The sequence below is a fragment of the Canis lupus genome, chromosome 16 (assembly GCF_003254725.2).
Source record: "Canis lupus dingo isolate Sandy chromosome 16, ASM325472v2, whole genome shotgun sequence".
Taxonomy (NCBI): Eukaryota; Metazoa; Chordata; class Mammalia; order Carnivora; family Canidae; genus Canis; species Canis lupus.
In genome coordinates this window covers 23,845,375-23,863,888 of record NC_064258.1, presented here as the reverse complement: position 1 = coordinate 23,863,888, position 18,514 = coordinate 23,845,375, and the positions used below count along the sequence as shown (strand labels likewise).

The 18,514-nt window shown below is 37.2% G+C and overlaps 1 protein-coding gene across 1 annotated transcript in view; it reads left to right on the top strand.

Moving 5' to 3' along the window:
- The window catches only part of HOOK3 (hook microtubule tethering protein 3), a 116,418-nt gene that overhangs the window by 17,049 nt on the left and 80,855 nt on the right, over window positions 1-18,514 (top strand). The window contains exon 3 of the mRNA XM_025444110.3: window positions 15,034-15,106. Within this exon, the coding sequence (XP_025299895.1) occupies window positions 15,034-15,106 (73 nt within the window). The remainder of the gene's footprint in view (window positions 1-15,033; window positions 15,107-18,514) is intronic.

Below are 18,514 nucleotides of genomic sequence, written 5' to 3'. Positions count from 1 at the left end.
TGAAATACATATCTAGCCCCAGATGGTTCCCCCATGACCCTCCCTAAATCCGTATCCCTTCTCCAAAGATAGCCATGACTCTGACTTCTACACCAGTAGTTACTTTGTTGACATCTTATAAAGAGAATCATACAGTATGTATTCTTTTGTGTCTGACTTCTTCCAGTCAACATAATGTCTGAGATTCATTCATATTGTTGCATATTATCTGTTTTTAATATCTGTATATGTACAGTTTCAAGGAAGTTCAGTTCCTTTTTGTCCCTTTGATATTTATTGAGGGTTACTTTGTGTCCAACACTGGTGATACAAGGGTAAGCCAAAACCTACAGGGCAGTTGCCTTCAGAGAGTTTATAACCTTGGGAAAGACAGATTTTAAATAACTATGAAAACAAAATTGCTATTTAATTAGTGCTACAGAGCAGAAATACGTAATGTTATGAAAGTTTGTAAAGAGATGCATTTGACTTAACCAAAGATGTCACATTTTACCTGAAAAAATAAAAAAATTGAATCTGAAAGATGATTGGTAATAGATTTCTTAACATGCAGAAGACCATACACAGAAGAGGCCTTACAAGCTGATGGAGTATGGTGAACACCACCACCGAAAGAGAGAGGGTTTGAGTGACTAAAGCAGAGAGGGAGCATGTTACAAAATGAGAATGGAAAGAGAGATGTTGCCAGACCATGTAGAATCTTGTGTCTTTATTCCAAGCGATATGAGAGGCAGGGAAGGGTGGACAGGGTCAGATTTATATAATATTTTTTTAAGTTTTTATTTAAATTCCAGTTAGTTAACTTACAGTGTAATGTTAATTTCAGGTGTACAATATGGCAAGTCAACACTTCCTTTTTTTTAAGATTTTATTTATTCATGAGAGACACAGAGAAAGAGAGACATGGACAGAAAGAGAGTCAGAGACATAGGCAGAGGGAGAAGCAGGCTCCCTGCAGGGAGCTTGATGGGGGACTTGATCCTAGGACCCTAGGATCACAACCTGAGACCTGAGCCAAGACCTGAGCCGATGGCAGATGCTCAACCCCTGAGCACCCTGGTGCCTCCAGGTGCCCCAGTGAGTCAGCACTTCCGTACACCTAGTAGTGTTCATCACAAGTGCCCTCCTTAATCCCCATCACCTATTTAACTCTCTGGTAGCCATCAGTTTGTTCTCTGCAGTTAAGAGTGTTTCTTCCTTTGCGTCTCTCTCTCTTTTTTAAAAAAGATTTATTTATTCATGAGAGACACAGAGAGAGAGGCAGAGACACAGGCAGAGGGAGAAGCAGGCCCCCCTCAGGAATCCGATGTGGGACTCGATCCAGGACCCCAGGGTCACGCCCTGAGCCGAAGGCAGACACTCAACCGCTGAGCCACCCAGGTATCCCTGTGTGTCTCTTTTTTGTCCCTTTGCTCGTTTAGTTTCTTAAATTCCGCATAAGAGTGAAATCATATGGTATTTGTCTTTTCTAACTTATTTTGCTTAGCATAATACTCTCTAGCTCCATCCATGTTGCAAATAGCATGACTTCATTCTTTTCTTGATGGCTGAGTAACATTCATTGTGTGTGTATATATATACATATATATATATATATATATATATACACACACCACATCTTCTTTATCCATTCATCTGTTGATAGACATTTGGGATGTTTCCATAATTTGGCTATTGTAAATAACTTTTTGAGGAGCCTCCCTACTGTTTTCCACAGTGGCTGCACCAGTTTTCTTTCTTTCTTTCTTTCTTTCTTTCTTTCTTTTCTTTCTTTTCTTTCTTTTCTTTCTTTTCTTTCTTTTCTTTCTTTTCTTTCTTTTCTTTCTTTTCTTTCTTTTCTTTCTTTTCTTTCTTTTCTTTCTTTTCTTTCTTTTCTTTCTTTTTTTTCTTTCTTTCTCTTTCTTTCTTTCTTTCTTTCTTTCTTTCGAGTTTTTATTTGATTAAATCCTAGTTTGGTTTACATTTTGAAAATATTCTGGCTGCAGATGTAAAATTAAGTAAAAGAGGCCATAAAAAAATAAATAAAAGAGGCCATAAGGATGAGGGATGATCAATTAGAAAGAAATTTGTAGTAAAATCGGAAGGGAGATTACGGTATTTTGGATTAGGAGATAGTGAAGGAGAGACAAAATGGATAGACTCAAAATAGTAGAGAAAACCAAATGTTGGTGATTGATATGGGGTAGTGGAATAAAAAAGTGGTATCAAAATTGACTTTTAAGTTTCTAGCTTAAGCAAGTACACAGAAAGGGGTGCAAATGAGTGATGTGGGAATGCTTAAAGGGGATCTACTGTGGAGGAGTGCTGGATATATCATGGGTTTAGTTTGGGGGACATTGAACTTGAGTAGTATTGAGATATCAAGAGAAAATGCCAAGTTAGCATTTGATCATACAGGTCTAAAGTATGGAAGAGAAGTCCATACTTCCAGAATCAATTTGGGTATCTCTTAATCAAAGCCATTAGTGTAGATTAAGTCACTTAGGGAATAGTATAACATAAGAGGAAAATACATATATCCTGAGCCTTGTAGAGCTTTGAGATTTAATTCTGGTTGGAACCTCAAACAAAAGTACCAGAGAGGTATGAAGAAAGCCAAAAAGAATGTGGGTGCTGAGCAGAGTTTCACTGGAAATTGCAAATCTTTTCATTTTGTCTGAGCTGAGAAGTAAAAAAATTATCCTTCTGTGGTTTCAACAGAAATTTTATCAAATACGAATGAGCCTAAGTATGTTTCTTTTTAGTGTAATTTTTTAATCTGTCAAGCCTTTTAGTCATTTTTTTGTTCATCTATTTTCCAGCTTCTAAAATTTTGTTGCTGTTGTCTTCTTTCTCTATTTTTGTCCGTATAGTTTATGTCCCCCTCTTTTTTAAATTAATAGACTTTTTTTTTCATTTATTTATGATAGTCACACAGAGAGAGAGAGAGAGAGAGAGGCAGAGACATAGGAGAGGGAGAAGCAGGCTCCATGCACCGGGAGCCTGACGTGGGATTCAATCCCGGGTCTCCAGGATCGCGCCCTGGGCCAAAGGCAGGCGCTAAACCGCTGCGCCACCCAGGGATCCCTTTTTTTTTTTTTTTTTTTAGGACAGATTTAGTTTCACAGCAAAATCGAAGTGGGAAAGAGTTGCAATATGGGATGACAGAAAAGTTCTGGGGGTGGATGATAGTGATGGTTGCAAACACTGTGAGTGCACTTAATGGCACTGAACTGCACACTTTAGTGTAAATGACAAATGTTATGCTGTGTATATTTTACTATTTTAAAAAACATTTTTAAAAATTGAGCATAAATATGGTAAATTCTCACACACTCCTTGCCCCACCACACACAGAGCTTCCCCCACTATCAAGATCCCATACCAGATGAACCTATGCTGAAACATCATTATCACCCAAAGTCCCGAATTTACATTAAAGTTCATTCTGTGTTGTACATTCTGTGTAGGGGTTTGACAAATATGTAATGACATGTATCATCTTTATAGTATCACACAGAGTAGTTTCACTGCCCTAAAAATCCCCTGTGCTCTACCAAGTCATCCTTCCCTCTGCTGTAGATTACCTAGCAACTCTTGATATTTTTTATTTTTTTATTTTTATTTTTTATTTTTAAAGATTTTATTCATTTATTCAAGAGAGACACACAGAGGGAGAGAGAAAGGCAAAGACACAGGCAGAGGGAAAAGCAGGCTCCATGCAGGGAGCCCGACGTGGGACTCGGTCCCGGGACTCCAGGATCACACCCTGGGCCTAAGGCAGGCGCTAAACCGCTGAGCCACCCAGGGATCCCCTCCTGATCCTTTTAATGTCTTCATAGTTTCGCCTTTCCCAGAATGTTATGTAATTGAATCATAACCGTATATAGTCTTATCAGATTGGCTTCTTTCACTTAGCAATATTCCATTTAAGATTTCTCCATATGGCTTGATAGTTCATTTGTTTTTAGTGCTTTCCTCTTTTTTGTAGCCTTCATGAGATGAAATCAACATATAGTAAATTATACATTTTTAAAATACAGTATTTGATAAATTTTTACCTATGTAGATGCCCGTGAGACTATCACCACAGCCAAGATAATGAACGTATCAGTCACTTCAAAAAGTGTTTCAGTCCCTGCCTTCTGCTAGCCCTTCCCATCCTCAGGCAACCACTGATTTACTTTTCATTACTGTAGACTAATTTGCACTTTCTAGAAATTTATATAAATGGACTCCCACAAAATGTTTTCTTATTTGAGGGAGAAGGTATGGCTTTTTTCATGCAACATAACTATTTTGAAATTCATTCATGTTGTTGACTGTAATAGTTCATACATATGCCATTGTATAGATATACTGTGATCTATTCATCTGCTGAGGAACAGCTGTGTTATTTTAGTTTGGGACTATTACAAATAAGGCAACTGAATATTAGCATACAAATTTTTGTATGGACATATGCTTTTCATTTCCCTCTAGTAAAATTGCACCCAGGAGTGGAATGGCTGGAACATATGGTTAGGTATATGTTTAATATTTAAGAAACTGCCAAAGTGTTTCCAAAGTGAATGTGCCATTTATGCTCCCATAAGCAGTGTATGAACATTCTTATTTCACCACAGTCTCACCATCACTTGCTAAGGTCAGTGTTTTTTTGTTTTTCAGGAATTTTTAAGGTTTTATATTTCAGTAATCTTTACACCTGGCATGGGACTTGAACTCACAACCCTGAGATCAAGGGTCACATTCTCTACCAACTAAGCAACCCAGGTGCCCCTCTTTTAATTGAAGTATAGTTGATACACAGTATTAAATTAATTTCATGTATATAAGGTTAGTCTTTTTTATTTTAGCCATTCTGGTGGCTGTCTAGTGGTAACTCAGTGTGGTTTTAGTTTGTATCCCTAGGATGACTAATGATGTCCAGCATCTTTTCATGTATATCTCTTTTGTGAATGGTTTCCCGTGATCTTTTGCCTGTTTTTTATTTAAATTGTTAGTGAATGTAGAGTTCCTTTATATATTCTAAATACAAGTCCCTTTTCAGATACATGTTTTAAAATATTTTCTCCCAATCTGTGTCTTCCCTTTTCATTTTCTTAATAGTATCTTTGCAAGGTGCAAGTTTCAAATTTTGATAAAATCTAATATATTTTTCTTTTTTTTTAGATTTTATTTTTTTAAGATTTTATTTATTTATTTATAGACACACAGAGAGAGAGAGAGAGAGAGAGAGAGAGAGAGAGACAGGGAGAGGGAGAAGCAGGCTCCATGCAGGGAGCCTGATGTGGGACTCGATCCCGGGACTCCAGGATCACACCCCAGGCTGCAGGTGGCGCCAAACCGCTGTGCCACCGGGGCTGCCCTAATATATTTTTCTTTTATGTGTTTTTTTTTATTCTTTTTTTTTTTTTTAAGATTTTATTTTTTAAGTAATCTCTGCACCCAGCATAGAGCTCGAACCCACAACCTCAGAGATCGAGAGTCGTACATTCCATTGCCTAAGCCAGCATTAAAAAATGTTTACCAAACCCAGGGTCACTAAGATTTTCTTCTGTTTTCCTCTAGAAGTTTTATAGTTACAGTACTTACATTTAGGTCTGTGGTGCAGTTTGAGTTACTTTTTTTATATAGGAGTTGATTTTTTTCATTTTTTGCTCTATTTATTAAAAGATTTATTTCCCATATTTTCAGGAATTTTAATTATGTTGATCTGCCTAGTGACTAGACAGACATCATCCATAGATGATTAGATACTTTTTTTTTTTTAAGATTTTATTTATTCATGAGAGACAGGCAGAGACACAGGCCGAGGGAGAGACAGACTCCCTGCGTGGGAGCCCAATGCGGGACTTGATCCCCAGACTCTGGGATCATGACCTGAGCCAAAGGCAAACGCTCACTGAGCCACCCAGGTGTCCTGTGATAATTAGTTTTTTGTTTAAGTACTTTTTACTATAGAGCAGTTACTAAAAACATTAAGATGTACTCTATCCTTTCATATCTGTACATTAACAAATACAAAATGAAAACTTCTTTTCCCCTTAAGTCTTGAGGGAACTGTGATTGTTAAATGAATTTTCTATTTTCAACTCTTTGGTTTGAAGAAAATTAATATTGGTAAAAAAAAATCTACAAAGCAGAATCCACTTCAGAGAGCACAGAATGTTTTTATATGAGATAGCAAGAATTTGAATTGACTATGCTCTTAAGCCTGTGTTTCTTGGTTAACCTGTAGTATTTGTGCCAAAGAACGATCAGCGCTTTGCCTGATCGAGCTTTGGCTCTAAAAGATATCTAGTTCTCCCCTGATGCTACTTCTGCAGGCTTCTCAAGTGATGGCTATTTTTTCTCCTACAGTCTTTAAGTACCACGTAGCCCAGAGGTGATGGTGCTCCTTAGTGCTGCTTCCAGACCATTCTCCAGCATCTTACCTAAAACCCTAGTTTTGAATCTTGTGACATCATTTACTACTCTTCATTGTTGTGATCATTCCTTCTCATTTTTTTTTTAAAGATTTTATTTATTTATTCATGAGAGACACAGAGGGGGGAGAGAGAGAGAGAGGCAGAGACACAGGCAGAGGGAGAAGCAGGCTCCATGCAGGGAGCCTGACGTGGGACTTGATCCCGGGCCCTGGGCTGAAGGCGGCGCTAAACTGCTGAGCCACCCGGGCTGCCCTCATTCCTTCTCATTTCTCAACAATATGGGATCCTGGCACACTATTGGCTCCTTCTGGTACTATTCATATCTGCGTTCTGTGATTTGAATATATACGTGGGTGATCTTCATATCCTTGCCTACCAATTTCTTGAACTCTTCTCCGTTGGTCTTCTACTAGATTTCAGCCACTCATTCCCATGGTCATACCCCATACTTTATAATTGATAGTGTGTAATCCATCCATAATCTCAGTTTTCTTATTATCAGTGGTTGTTTCCTATCTCACTTCCTCTGGTATCAAGCTTCCAATAATTCTTTAATTCTCTAGTGCCAGTAGGATCTTAATACTGTCCACCTTCACTGCCCACTCTCTCCTCTTATTTAACTAAAATTCCATGGTCAATCATAATTACTCCCTTATATACACTTTTAGCTTCTCTGCCCCTCTCATATTGTATTTGTTTAGCATAGCCATAACTTTGGTTAAAGCTAATGTCCTACTAGTTAATGCTTCTTACCTATGCAGCTGAACCCAGCTGAAAAAATAATGCAAACATGCTGATGGATCTCATTTTAAATTTCTCACCACAAAACTGCAATGTTACCTTATGGGATCTCACAGTCATACTGTGTTTCCCTAGCTCTTTCATTCCCCCACTCTTCCAGATGACTATCTCACACTTTTCTCTTCTCAAACTTCCACTACCTCCTCTCTCATTTCTCTTATCCGATCACCTTACAAGGTGGGATACCTCCTACTTCTGAGGACGTTGAAACAAAACAATTTCTGTAGAATCCCATGACTACATGTACCCACCTACCAGCATTAGTTTGACTTTACCTTGCTGCCTGTTATGACACATATGTGTGGGTTGGTGGTGAAGGATCCTGTCTTAAAGTCAGTACCTATACTTTGTATATTGCATCCCATTGCCTCTCACCTACTCAAGATCATCACTTAACCAATTTGTTGGAACCAGTTTGTTCCCTTTTTCTTACATCATCACTTTTCCCTTTTCTGCTGGATCATATCCACTAGTAGTGAGCAATGGTTACTTCTTTTCTCTTTAACAGTACTTCTGATCTCACTGCTGTCAGCCAATTTCTCCTCCCCTTTGTAGCAAAAACTTCTTTAAAGAATAGTTTGTACTCAGTTGTTTTCGGATTTCTCTCTTCTCTTTTAAATCCACTTTTTAGTTACCATTTTATTTTATTATAGTTAACCATCACCATTTTATTAAAACTGCACTTGTTAGCTCACCAATTCTCTACACATTGCTGATTCTAATGGCCCATTCTCAGTCTTTATCTGGACCTGGCAGCAGCATTCAAAGGACTTACGTCCTTGTAAGCTGTTAAAAATTAGGTTTCCAGGATATTGTTACCCTCCGGGTTTTTCTCCTGTCTCACCTGATGATCTGTATTTCCTTTGCTTATTTTCCTCTTCTATCCTACTTCCAAATGTTGGAGTGCTTAAGGACTCAGGCCTTGCTCCTCTACTCTTTTCTGCATTCACTTCCTTGATGATTTCATCTAGTCTCATGGATTTAAATATCATCCATATCCTAATGACTCTTAAGTTTGTATCTCCAGCATGAATCTTTCCTTTGACCTCCAGACTTAATTCATCATCTATTCAATGTCTCCATTTAAGCCTAAAAGACATTTCAAAGTTATTATATCGAAAACTAAACTCCCTGTCTTCTACCCAAAACCCACTTAGAAATCTCATTTCAGGGGATCCCTGGGTTGCGCAGCGGTTTAGCGCCTGCCTTTGGCCCAGGGCGCGATCCTGGAGACCCGGGATCAAATTCCACATTGGGCTCCCAGTGCATGGAGCCTGCTTCTCCCTCTGCCTGTGTCTCTGCCTCTCTCTCTCTCTCTCTCTCTCTCTCTCTCTCTCTGATGACTATCATAAATAAATAAATAAATAAATAAATAAATAAATAAATAAATCTCATTTCAGTTGTTGGCCGTCAAGAAAGAGGGAAAGGAAAATAGATAAGACCAAAAGAGAGAAAATGAGGTCAAGCTGTGGACAGTTAGAAAGCCTCTTACATGGATACTTGTCTTTTTATAGTAACCTGTGTCCTTGGCTCAGAGCCTATCCCTTATGTGCCTTTATTGCTTATTTTGATTAGTGGAGGCTAAGAATACTTTGCTATATTTTTTGATGTCGTTATGGATGTGAAATTTAAATATTATAGCTAAGTCTTGAATACACATTTAACAGCAGGGGACCAAAATGATTGTTTTGGGTAATTAAAAGATAATTAGAAAATAGACCAAAGAATCAGCCTATCCAGAAAGTACTAATATTTGCCATACTAAGAGATGGAATCAAAATATAGTTTTGGTTTTGGGTCCATCTTAATTTGAGTTCAATAAGAATATTACAGTGCTTAAGTAATCTTAGCAGTACAAATGAAATTTAATGTTTGTTTTTGTGAAGGCAAGTGCAGCAGATAATATATTCTTGGAATAATATTACAGATTAAAGTTAAGTGCTTTTTTGTATTTTTTAGCTTAGGCTAGGACTGGTTCATAAGTTATAGTCAAATATGTTATTGGAAAAATATAAGGAAATGGTCTTGTGTGTTTCATGGGTTCTTTTTGCTTGTTTGTTTTTCTTAGCAAGAGTCAGGACATAGTAAGAAGCTAAAGATAGCTTCTTACTCATGAAGAATACTCCAGTAAGCTAATCAGTTGTTATTTACACGTCTGTGTAGAACTATGATCTATTAAGATTTTGGAGAAAATTACCTTTATGTTGTTTGTTCACAGCCTGAGAGCATTAATTAGGGAGTATTTAGAAAACATTGCTGAAATTGTAAACTACTTATAGGAACAGAGTTATGGCTAGATGCTTGCATATTGAATCAAAGTTTATTACTTGGAAAAGTTACATTGGATGTAAGAAAACTGTAAGACTACAATTTTGGCTGTATTCTGTCCAAGTAGTAGGTTGGATAGCTTAAAAGTACTGTCACTTTCCAAATGTATTTTAGACTCCAGGTATTTTTTTGAGAACCTGTTATGTGTCAGACATGAGGTATTGGGAATGAGTGAATAAGAACAAATACCTGCCCTTAATGAACACAGTGTCATGAATGATATTGGTCTTTCTTTCCTTGTGACCTAGTTTATTCAGCATGGAGATAATGAGGCAGAGGACCTTAATGTTGTTTGCTCGAACCAGTTTTATGTCGGACTCTACTGATCTGTTTTAACAAAAATGATTGTATTGCCAACTCTGCTACTTAATTATCTGATCGAACTTGGGAAAAATTACTTGATTTCTGAGTCTGATAGTCCTCAATGGTAACAGGTATAATAATATCTCTCTTGCAAAGTCCTTATGAATGTAAAGTGCCTGATTCAGTGCTTAATATATTACCATTGCTGCTTAGCAGTGGTTTTTGTTGTCTTCCTTTCCTAGCTCAGACATGATTCTCAGATTTTGATTTGGTAATTTATTTTTTAAGATTTTATTTATTTATTGTTGAGAGACACAGGGAGAGAGAGAGAGGCAGAGACACAGGCAGGGGGAGAAGCAGGCTCCATGCAGGGAGCCCGATGTGGGACTGGATCTGGGGACTGCAGGATCACGACTCAGGGCCAAAGGCAGACACTTTAACTGCTGAGCCACCCAGGCATCCCAGGTCTCTTTCTTGATATGGTAATCTTTTAAGGAGTAAGCAAACTGTTATTATAGCGTTTGATTTGCAATATTTTATTCAGATATTTATAAGTTCATTTACTTGTATTGCTCTAAATTGCAAATTAAGTATCTTAGAGTATATAATTTATTAGACATTTTAAAAAATTACTTTAAGTAAACTCTGCCCCCAACTTGGGCCTTGAACTTATGACCCCGAGATCGAGTCACATGCTCTATTGACTAAACCAGCCAGGTGCACCTTCTTAGACATTTTAAAGCATTATTTTTTTATAAGTTTATGAACTTACTGGTGAAGCTTAAGTATCCTGTAGTTGTGAGACCCTGAATTGCCACTCATCTAATAAATTCAGTGCTTTTGTCTTTGAGTAATCATGAGCCACTTAGCAAACTCAGATTGCCGGCCTCATGAGTCTTTTTTGGTTGGAAAGACTAACACTTGATTTGCAATAATTATGCTTTTTTAGATTTCAAGTATCAAAAAATATTGAATTTTTTCTAATTTCTGAATTATTTTTATAATAATTCTTTAGTATTTTAGTAGAATTCACTCAATTGTTGCTTTTCTTTGTATTCTATTTTTATGAGGTTTTAAGGAAAAAGGACACTTTTTGGGGGTAGAATGCCCGTTTTTTTGTTTTTTTTTAAGATTTTGTTTATTTATTAATGAGAGACGCAGAGATACAGGCAGAGAGAGAAGCAGGCTCCATGCAGGGAGCTCAATGTGGGACTTGAAATAGTGAAATTTCAACCCAGGAAACTTAGTTTAATAATCACTAGATTATTTCAACCTAGTGAAATAATCCAACCCAGGATCATGTCCTGGGTCAAATGAAGGCCCTTAACTGCTGAGTCACCCAGGCATCCCTAGAATGCCCATTTTACAACAGTCACTTTCTCTGAAAACTCACCCTTATTCTGCCAAATGTGGTCAGTCTTCCCTCCTAAAGTTGTGTGTGACCTACTCGCAGCCCTCTGTCCTTTTGGTCACATATAAATTGGATTAGGGATGAAAAACAGATGCTAGCCCGATCCATGAGTCGCTTAATAAAGCTAATCAGATCTTCAAAAAAAGAATAACAGACTCTAGCTAGATTATTGGAATGATCTGAGAATTTAGAATTGTGATGGAATGATGGCTGGTCTTTAAATGATTTGCTTGATCTGAAGTGTTGAAGACTTGGAACGTGTATGCAGTAGTGTATATGGAGAAACAGAAAAAAGTCAGTCTGCAGAAAGAAATGGTATAGTTGGACAGAAAAAAAGACAGAAGGAGAGTACTGTCCAGATTCCTAACAGCTTTTCCTTATTCTACTACTTTGTGAGGCCCAGTTATCCTTCAATACCCTAACATATCTCTGTGATCTTCCAGTAAGTTTCCCCTTTTTGTACAACGTTGCTCAAATTAGTTTCTCTTACTTAATTTTTTATTATTTTGTTGTTGAACTTCTAAAAAAGCTGGATTGTTTTAAAAATAAAATGGGTATGAATATCCACATACAGAAGAATGAATTTAGACCCCTCCCTCTACTATACACAAATGGATCATAGATCTAAGTATAAGAACTAGTACTATAAAACTCTTAGAAAATGAAAGGACAACTCACTGATGTGAGAAATTATTTACATGTTTTATGTCTGAGAAGGGGCTTTTTGTCTTGAATACTAAGGGAAGAAAAAACCTCAAAACCCATAAGATATGAATATGCTCTTAAGAACTCAATAATAAAAGGTCAACCCAATTTTTTAAAATAAGCAGAGACTGAATAGACTTTTCTCCAAAGAGAGTATATAAATGGCCAGTGCTCAACATGTTTAGTCATCAAGAAATGTAAATCAAAACTACAGTGACATACTACTTCACGTCTACTTAGGATGGCTGTAATTGAAAGGACAGAAAATAACAAGTGTTGGCAAGGCTATGGAGAAATTGGAACCAACATACATTGCTGGTGGGAATATAAAGTGGTGTAGCTACTTTGGAAAACAGTTTGGCCTTGCTTCAAATGTTAAACATAGAGTTATTATGGAACCTAGCAATTACACTTCTGGGCCACAAAGAAACATGTCCACACAAAACAGTGCACAAAAAAAAACATCATTATTCATAATAGCTAAAAAGTGGAAACAACCCAAATGCACATCAGCTAATGCATGGATAACCAGAATGTATTATATCCATAAATGGAATATTGTTAAACTATAAAAAGAAATGAAGTGGTGATACATACTATAATATGAATGAATCCACCAGACACAAAAGACCACACAGTGTATGATTTCATTTATATGAAATGTCCATAATAGGCAAACCTATGGAGACAGAATGGCAATGAGTACTTCCCAGGGGCTGAGAGAGAGAGGGAAATGGGGAGTGATAGGTAATGGTTTTTTTTGGGAAGATAGAAATGTCCTAACATTAGATCATGGTTATGGTTGTACAACTCTGTGAATGTACTGAAATTCATTGCATTGTATACTTTATTTTTTTTAAGATTTTATTTATTTATTCATGAGAGACCGAGAGGCAGAGACATAGCAGAGAGAGAAAGCAGGCTCCATGCAGGGAGCCTAATGTGGGACTCAACCCCAGGACTCCAGGATCGCGCCCTGGGCTGAAGGCAGGCGCTTAACTGCTGATTCACCTAGGTGTCCCCATTGCATTGTGTACTTTAAATGGATGAGTTCTACGGTATATGCATTATATCTCAATAAAACTATTTTTTAAAGATTTTTATTTATTCATGAAGGAGAGAGAGAGAGAGAGAGAGAGGGAGAGGGAGGGAACCAGGCTCCATGCAGGGCTTGATCCCGGATCTCCAGGATCAAGCCCTGGACTGAAGGCAGTGCTAAACTGCTGAGCTACCCGGGCTGCCCTCAATAAAACTATTTTTAAAAGCTATTTAAAAAAAAAAAAAAACTATTTAATACAAGCTTCAAAAACAATTATGAGATAATAAAAATAAGTAATAAAAAATTTTTAAAATAAGTAATAGATTTCTACAGTGGTAACTAAAAAACAGTTGTAATTGATTTTTCATAAATTTTATAACCAAGTACATTTTTCTTTAACAATAACATTAAAAATTATAAGTAGCATATTACTTTATTTAAAGATCTGAACAAAATTTAGTACTGATTGTATGTATCATTTTGAGTGACCGTTTAAGTTGAAACGTAAATTTTTTTTTCCTAACATACTTCTCTCATTGCCATTATGTTTTTTGGGTGAATGGAGACAGTTGTGGCATTATGGAAAGATCATAGCACTTAGCACTTGCTAAAGCAGGACAGACATAGGTGTTCAGTATTGATCTTGAACAAATAATTTAATGTCTTAGAGCATTGGTTTCAAAAACCTTAAAATAAGGATCATGCTGGGCTAAAAAATTCTTTTTTTCTTTCTATTTATAGTAGTTTGGGTGGTTTTCCTAAGAAAAATAAGTATAAGTAGATTCATAGGTGTTTCAGTTTGGCCATACCAATGTTATCTTAGTTTTTGGGTTTCTTTGTAAGATTTTGTTTATTTGACAGAGAGAGTGGGCAACAGCACAAACAGGGAGAGCAGCACTAGGAAAGGGAGAAGCAGGCTCTCTGCTGGGCAGGGAGCCCAACGCAGGGCTCCATCCCAGGACCCCAGGACCATGACCCGAGCCAAAGGCAGACACCCAACTGACTGAGCCACCCAGGTGCCCGTTATCTTAGATTTTAAGCATTTTGCAAACATGTTCCAACTTGTCTAATGCTTAGTATTATATGTGAGAAAATAGGTTCTTGGTCTATACTATTTAAAGAAACTGAAATTTTGGGGCACCTGGGTGGTGCAGTCAGTTAAGTGTTAGACTCTTGATTTCAGCTCAGATTGTGAGATCATGCCCCAAGGTGGGCTCTGCACTGAGCCCAGAGTCTGCTTAAGACCCTCTCCTCCTACCTCTGTCCCTTACCCTTCCCCACATGCTCACACTTTCTCTCAAATCTTTTAAGAAAATAAAGAAATTGAAATTTTAATAACATTATTGGTGACTTTCAAAGTATTAGGTGATGGAGATTGTAATATTAACTGAGAGGCTTATGTTAACCTTTTTATTGATATATTTCTTTTGTCTAAAATTGTCATCAGTTTTGACTGGTTTTATATATTATTGTGTCTAAAAGTTATGTTAATTCAGGGGAACTTATCGATCTATAACTTGTTTTTAAAAATACAACAACCAGGGATCCCTGGGTGGCGCAGCGGTTTGGCGCCTGCCTTTGGCCCAGGGCGCGATCCTGGAAACCCGGGATCGAATCCCACGTCGGGCTCCTGGTGCATGGAGCCTGCTTCTCCCTCTGCCTGTGTCTCTGCCTCTCTCTCTCTCTCTCTCTCTCTGTATATGACTATCATAAATAAATAAAAATTTAAAAAATATATTTAAAAAAATAAAAATAAAATAAAAATAAAAATACAACAACCATATGTTATCATTTTTCACCTTTTAGTTTTTGATAATATGTGTATTATTTTATGATGTGCTGATAACAGGTTGACTTTAGAGAAATCTATTGTAATTGCATTCGGTCTCCAGACTGAGTTATTTGGTGATAGATAAATGGCAAATACATTTTTATGTTGCAATTAAGTGATGTTATGGGATAAGTTTCAATTTTCTTTTTTTTTTTTAAATCTTGATAACTGCATGATTAATATGCGAGTTTTTTCTTATTTGCAGAGATCCTGCATATTTTGATGAAAATTGGCTAAACAGAATCAAAACCGAAGTAGGAGATAATTGGAGGCTAAAGGTATTTTCTTTTTATTTTCCCATCTGTTAAATAGTTTTTTAGTAGCGTACATATAATATTTGTTGAACTTTCACCTGATGTGTTCAGTGAGCTTTGGAAACCTAGATTGCCTAGTGAAATAATCCAAAATTAAAGGTCGGAGGTAACCTGAAGTTGCTCACAAAGATATGTATAGTATGTCAGTGAAGTCCGTGACTACGGGCATGGACTCTAGAGCTAGAGTGCCTGGATTCATATCAACTGTCTGGGAAAGTCTTCTAACCATTCGGTACCTCAGATTCTCCATTTGTAAAATGAGGATTTTAATAGGATCTACCTCACAATAAATGAATTGTGAAATAATTCACAATAATAAATGAATTAGCATATGTAACAGACTTAGGATAGTGCACAGGTAATGCTAGTTGCTAGTGTTGTTATTATTAATAATGAGAAAATATTGGTCATTGTTAACTAAGTCCAGAACACTAAGAGAATGACGTATTTTTATTTCCTTCTTAGTAGCCTTAAGTTCCAGTATTTCTCAAGCTTCTTTGAGAAAGCCAAAACCCACAGTAAGAAATACAGTTTACATTGCAGCCTCCTGTCCATCTAAACATATGTCCATAGATAGTAAGTTTTTTCCCTTATTCTATTCATTGATGATTTAATTTTTAAAAATATTAGTTACAACCCACTACATTATTTTAACTTTAAATTTTGAAATAATTCTAGATTCACAAGGGGTTGCAAAAAATTGTACAGGGAAGTTCTGTGTACCTTTCGCCCAGTTTCCCCAGTGATTACATCCTGCATGACTATAATACAATATCAAAACTAAGGAACTGACATTGGTATGATCAAGTGCCCTTTTGCCCTTTTGTGTTTGTGTGTACAGTTCTGTGTAGCTCCAGCAATAATGTAGTTTCCTATAATGCTCACCACAATGAAGACAGAGATGTTCCATCTCTGCAAGATTTCCACGATGCTGCCTTTATGACCACCTCCACACCACACACTCCTCACCCTAATCCCTGGAAACCACTAGTTTTTTCTCCAACTCTATAATTTTGTTACACTAAATTGATTTTTATGACCAGTGATGATTATGACTGGCAGTTTGGAAAGCTTTAGAACCATTTCTTTTTGATACAGAGAGGAAGAAACTCAGAAATGCAAATCAGTAAGCGTGTTAAGACCCTAGACTTGAGATATGTTAAGCTTGGTTTGTCTTTATATTTCTTCCAAAAAACATATTTGATGAAAAATAGTCATTGATGGCTTAAATTTGGGTCTGCCAAAATTTAATTCCTTTTGTTTACTAAGCTAGAGTGAAGGGACACTGGTTTAAGCTACTGGCATTTGTTTTGTTTTGTTTTAAGATTTTATTCACTTATTTATTTGAGAGAGAGCAGAGATCATGAGCAGCGGGGAGGGGCAGAGGGAGAAGCAGACTCCCTGCTGAGCAGGGAGCATGATGTGAGGCTTGATCCCAGAACCCTGAGATCATGACCTGAGCCAAAGGCAGGGGCTTAACAGACTGAATCACCCAGGTGCCCCTTAAGCTACTGTTTTAATTTCTAAATAATTTTTCAAGAATAGGCAATTTAGGGACACCTGGGTAGCTCAGTGGTTGAGCATCTGCCTTCGGCTCAGGTCATGATCCTGGAGTCCCAGGATCGAGTCCCACATCAGGCTCCCTGCAGGAAACCTGCTTCCCCCTCTGCCTATGTCTCTGCCTATGTCTCTGCCTCTCTCTGTGTGTGTCTCATGAATAAATAAATAAAATAATAAAAAAAAAGGAATAGGCAATTTAATGATTATATATTTATATAATTATTATTTAGAGAGAGAGAGAGTGGGGGAGGGGTGGAAGGAGAGGGAGAGACAGAATGCCAAGCAGGCTCCATGCCCAATGCAGAGCTCAGTGTGGGGATCTGAGCCGAAATCAAAGAGTCATTGACTCAACTGACTAAGCCAAATAGGTGTGCCTAATGATTACTTTTTAATGTTATAATGTGTAAAGCAGTTCTGGGTATTTAAAATAATGCTACTAATTAATTTGTGTTTGCTTGCTCTCTTGACTGAAGGAAGAGTTGTATATACCCCACCTTACATACACACAACATACATCTGTACACACATTGTCTTAATATCGTGTGGCAAAGACAGTAATATAGAGAAGGGGAAATGCTGTATCATATTTTTTTTTTCTTAAAGATTTTATTTATTTATTAATGAGAGACAGAGAGAGAGAGGCAGAGACACAGAGCAAGAAGCAGGCTCCATGCAGGGAGCCTGATGTGGGAATCGATCCTGGGACCCCAAGGACCCCAAGGCAGGCACTCAACCACTGAGCCACCCAGGAATCCCCCTGTATCATATTTTTTTTTAAGATTTTATTTATTTATTAGAGACACAGAGAAAGTGGGGGGTGGGGGCAGAGACACAGGCAGAGGGAGGAGCAGGCTCTGTACGGGGAGCCCGACGAGAGACTCGATCCTGGGTGTCCAGGATCACGCCCTGGGCTAAAGGCGGCGCTAAACCGCTGAGCCACCAGGGCTGCCTACTTTATCATATTCTTAATATTCAGAACTGGAAATGTCAGTTCTGATTTGTATTCCTGTTCTCCATATTTTATCCTATGTTGTATTTTTCCAATTTCAAGATACCATTAATTATAAAATATATAGCTCTTTTCAATGGGAAGGAAACTACCATTTTAAAGTAACACATTGATTTTTGAGACATTTTAATGTCAAATATTAAAATATGAAAAAATGAGCATTCTAGAATAAAGAAAGCAAAGTATATTATATATTTTCCATGTCTCCAAATTTTCTAGAAGTATAAACATGTTACTTTATGAGTTTTTTTTTTTTTTAATAAGTTTTTAGGGCACCTGGCGGCTCATTTTAGCATCTGACTCTTGGTTTCAGCTCAGGTCCTGATCTCATGAGATTGATCTGCACATAGGGCTCCATGCTCAGCAGGGAATCTGCTTCTCCCCCTTTCTGCTGGGCCCCCTTTCTCCCCACCACTCACACTGTCTCTTTCTCAAAAAAAAAAAATAAATAATGTTTTATAAAAGTTTTCAACTTATTTTTTCTCTTAAAAAGGTCTGAAAAAAATACGTCTGATTCACTGGATCACATGTATGATTAAGCCTCTTTTACCTGATAGTCACAGGTTCTTTCATCTTCTGTCCTAGCACATCTTTTGCTACTAACATTGAGTAGGTACAGTGAGGTAGATGGTCAACAGGATCATATTGTGTACACATTTAATTAATACAAACTTAACTATGAGTTGAGTCAAAAAAAAAAAAGAAAAAATAACAGCTCAAATAAATAGTATAGGTGATTCTACTGGTCATTTCACTCAGATAACACATAGGCCAGTAAACCCTTGCTTTGGAGTGGTTGAGTG